At 41.7% G+C, this 3,342-nt stretch overlaps 1 protein-coding gene across 1 annotated transcript in view; it reads left to right on the top strand.

The window, feature by feature from the left end:
• LOC112076839 (nucleoporin SEH1) overlaps positions 1-1,697 on the top strand; it is a 9,456-nt gene extending 7,759 nt beyond the window's left edge. The window contains exon 3 of the mRNA XM_024143502.2: positions 1,557-1,697. Coding sequence (XP_023999270.1) covers positions 1,557-1,661 — 105 coding nt within the window. The 3' untranslated portion in view covers positions 1,662-1,697. The remainder of the gene's footprint in view (positions 1-1,556) is intronic.
• The last annotated feature ends 1,645 nt before the right edge of the window (positions 1,698-3,342 follow it).

Here is a 3,342-nt window from a genome sequence, read left to right as displayed (position 1 = left end):
ATTCCGTTTCACTGCCAGTTGGAAGGTAACGTTTATATTCCGTTTCACTGCCAGTTGGAAGGTAYCTAGGTAACGCTTCTGTTCATTTTCAGTTCATCAGTATGACCATCACAATTAGACTAGGGATGCACCAATATGACATTTTGGCCGATACGATATCCGATATTTTACTTGCCAAAAAAAAACGATACCGATAAAAAGAAAATGTGCGGTTAAGCATTCTAGTACAGTTAAATAGTTGAAACACACACAGGGACCAAGAAGTTATTTTGTTGGTAATTTATGCATGTCCCCATTACCAGTAAAATCAAAACCCATTTCTTTCACTTTGCTGTGCTGTTTCATTGTTCAGTTGTTTCATTCTCAACCAGGATTTCATCAGACATGTCTAGCAGGGAAGTTTCAGCTCTGTCTGTCTGTGGCTTCTTTTCTCATGTGTCCTCTTCCTCGGGGGGCACTGTCACTGTGTCCGTTTCCATCTTGTTTCCATCCACATTTCACGTAAACCCTGTTTCTTGTCTGCATCAAAGTAGAAGTCCTTGTACCTAGCATCGAGCATGGTGGCGACCCAGTAAAGAGGCTCAGAGAGAATGCCACCAAATTGCTTGTTCACAGCTTCTYGTAGAGTACTTTTGCAAGTTTTAACCCCACGGTCTGTCGGCAGTTTTGTTGAGCAGGCGTTTCAATGCCATGACCGAGGGTATCACGTCTGCTGCAAACGCAGTTCATGAGATTATTTCTTGAGTCAGTTGTTCGAATGGAGCTAGGWGTGTGTTCATGTTTTCAATGAGAGTCCACTGGTTTGTACTGATTGTTGCAGGTAACTRATAGTCGGCTGCGTACACGCCAAGCAATCGTTTTTGTTCCAGCAGGCTCTCCATCATGTAAAAAGTACTGTTCCGTCTTGCTTAAGCCTTTTCGTTGTCACTCCAAGCTGCTCCTGTATTGCTTGACGGCGGCTGTATGCTAGCTGTGTGTTTAAAAGGACCCTTCCTACCTGTTGCCACTGTCAGATGTGCTGCGTTGGGCCAAAACACCTTCGTTCACAGCCAGTTGCAGCGTGCGTGCCATGCATGGCAAACTGGCCACTCCGCATTGTTCCAAAGCCTTTGTCATGTTCCGTGCAACGTTGCATATGGCCTTTTTGTGGGCTAACAAAATAGATCCATACAGCAGACATTGTGGGCTAAGTTAGGAATGCTGTGTTGCATATGTAGCGTCATTACGTCATCTACCTATGTTATACAGGTATGCATGTCAGCTTCGACATCGGTTTTGCACATCGGCGTTAAACTATACATGGAGCCGATGCCGATTTTGGCGTTGTTAGCTAATATCGTCCGATTCCGATATGCTTACCGACCTATATCGTGCATCCCTAAATTGGACACATTTCACAAGAGAGAAACGCAGTATATTTGTTCTGCTGAAGAAAAGTCTGAACTAATTAGGCTACATAAAGACAAATGCTTTTGCGTTATTGTATGTTGGAAGTGGAGGTGGTGGAGGCAGGGCATGACATCATCTTTATTCTCTCTGTCCTTCTCTCTGTCCAGACCCATAGTGGATCAGTATGGAGGGTGACCTGGGCCCATCCTGAGTTTGGTCAGGTGCTGGCCTCCTGCTCCTTCGACCGGACCGCTGCTGTGTGGAGGAGATAGTTGGGGAGTCCAATGACAAACAAGAGAGGACTCAGTCACTGGGTGAGAATTGAGAAGGAAAGAGCCAGTTAGAGGACAAGTTTACCCAAAATGCAGAAACTCAAGTGATTCCATACATTTAAACTAGTTTAAGTGGAGTTTCCCTCTCTTTTACTTTTTTTTTTATTTCACCTTTATTTAACTCGACTTGACAATCGACTTGACAACAACAGCCAGTGAAAGTGCAGGTCGCCAAATTCAAACAACAGAAATCTCATAATTCAAATTACAAGTATTTTACACCATTTTATAGATAAACTTGTTGTTAATCCCACCACAGTGTCCGATTTCAAAAAGGCTTTACGATGAAAGCACACCATCTGATTATGTTAGGTCAGTACCTAGTCACAGAAAAACACAGGCATTTTTCCAGCCAAAGAGAGGAGTCACAAAAAGCAGAAATAGAGATAAAATTAATCACTAACCTTTGATCTTCATCAGATGACACTCATAGGACTTCATGTTACACAATACATATATGTTTTGTTCGATAAAGTTCATATTTATATCAAAAATCTCAGTTTACATTGGCGCGTTATTGTCAGTAATGTTTTGCCTCCAAAACATCCGGTGATTTTGCAGAGAGCCATATCAATTTACAGAAATACTCATAATAAACATTGATAAAAGATACAAGTGTTACACATGGAACTTTATGATAAACTTCTCCTTAATGCAACCGCTGTGTCAGATTTCAAAAAAACTTTACGGAATAAGCACACCATGCAATAATCTGAGTACGGTGCTCAGACACAAAACAAGCCATACAAATATCCGCCATGTTGTGGAGTCAACAGAAGTCAGAAAAAGCATTATAAATATTCACTTACCTTTGATCTTCATCAGAATGCACTCCCAGGAATTCCAGTTCCACAATAAATGTTTGTTTTGTTCGATGAAGTCCATTTATGTCCAAATACCTCCTTTTTGTTTGTGCGTTTAGTTCAAAAATCCAAATTCATGACGCGCAGGCCAGACGAAAGTCAAAAATATCCATTACAGTTCGTAGAAACATGTCAAGCGATGTTGAGAATCAATCTTTAGGATGTTTTTAACATAAATCTCAATAATGTTTCAACCGGAGAATTCCTTTGTCTTTAGAAATGAAAAGGAACGCAGCTACCTCTCACGGGGAGCGCCTGGAGTGAGCTCATGGCATTTGCCAGACCCCTGGTTGAAACAGCTCTCATTCCCTCATCCTTCACAGTAGAAGCCTGAAACAAGGTTCTAAAGACTGACATCTAGTGGAAGCCTTAGGAAGTGCAATATGACCCCATAGACACTGTGTATTCGATAGGCCATGAGTTGAAAAACTACAAGCCTCAGATTTCCCACTTCCTGGTTGGATTTTTTTCTCATGTTTTTGCCTGCCATATGAGTTCTGTTATACTCACAGACATCATTCAATCAGTTTTTAGAAACTTCAGAGTGTTTTCTATCCAAATCTACTAATAATATGCACATCTTAGCTTCTGGGCCTGAGTAGCAGGCAGTTTACTCTGGGCACATTATTCATCCAAGCTACTCAATACTGCCCCCAGCCATAAGAAGTTAGCCAGGTAGGCCAGTTGAAAACAAGATCTCATTTACAACTGCGACCTGGCCAAGATCAAGCAAAGCAGTGCGACAAAAACAAACAGAG

Source organism: Salvelinus sp. IW2-2015, unplaced genomic scaffold, assembly GCF_002910315.2.
Source record: "Salvelinus sp. IW2-2015 unplaced genomic scaffold, ASM291031v2 Un_scaffold4076, whole genome shotgun sequence".
In the NCBI taxonomy this organism is placed as follows: domain Eukaryota; kingdom Metazoa; phylum Chordata; class Actinopteri; order Salmoniformes; family Salmonidae; genus Salvelinus; species Salvelinus sp. IW2-2015.
This window is presented reverse-complemented; position numbering and strand designations above follow the sequence as displayed.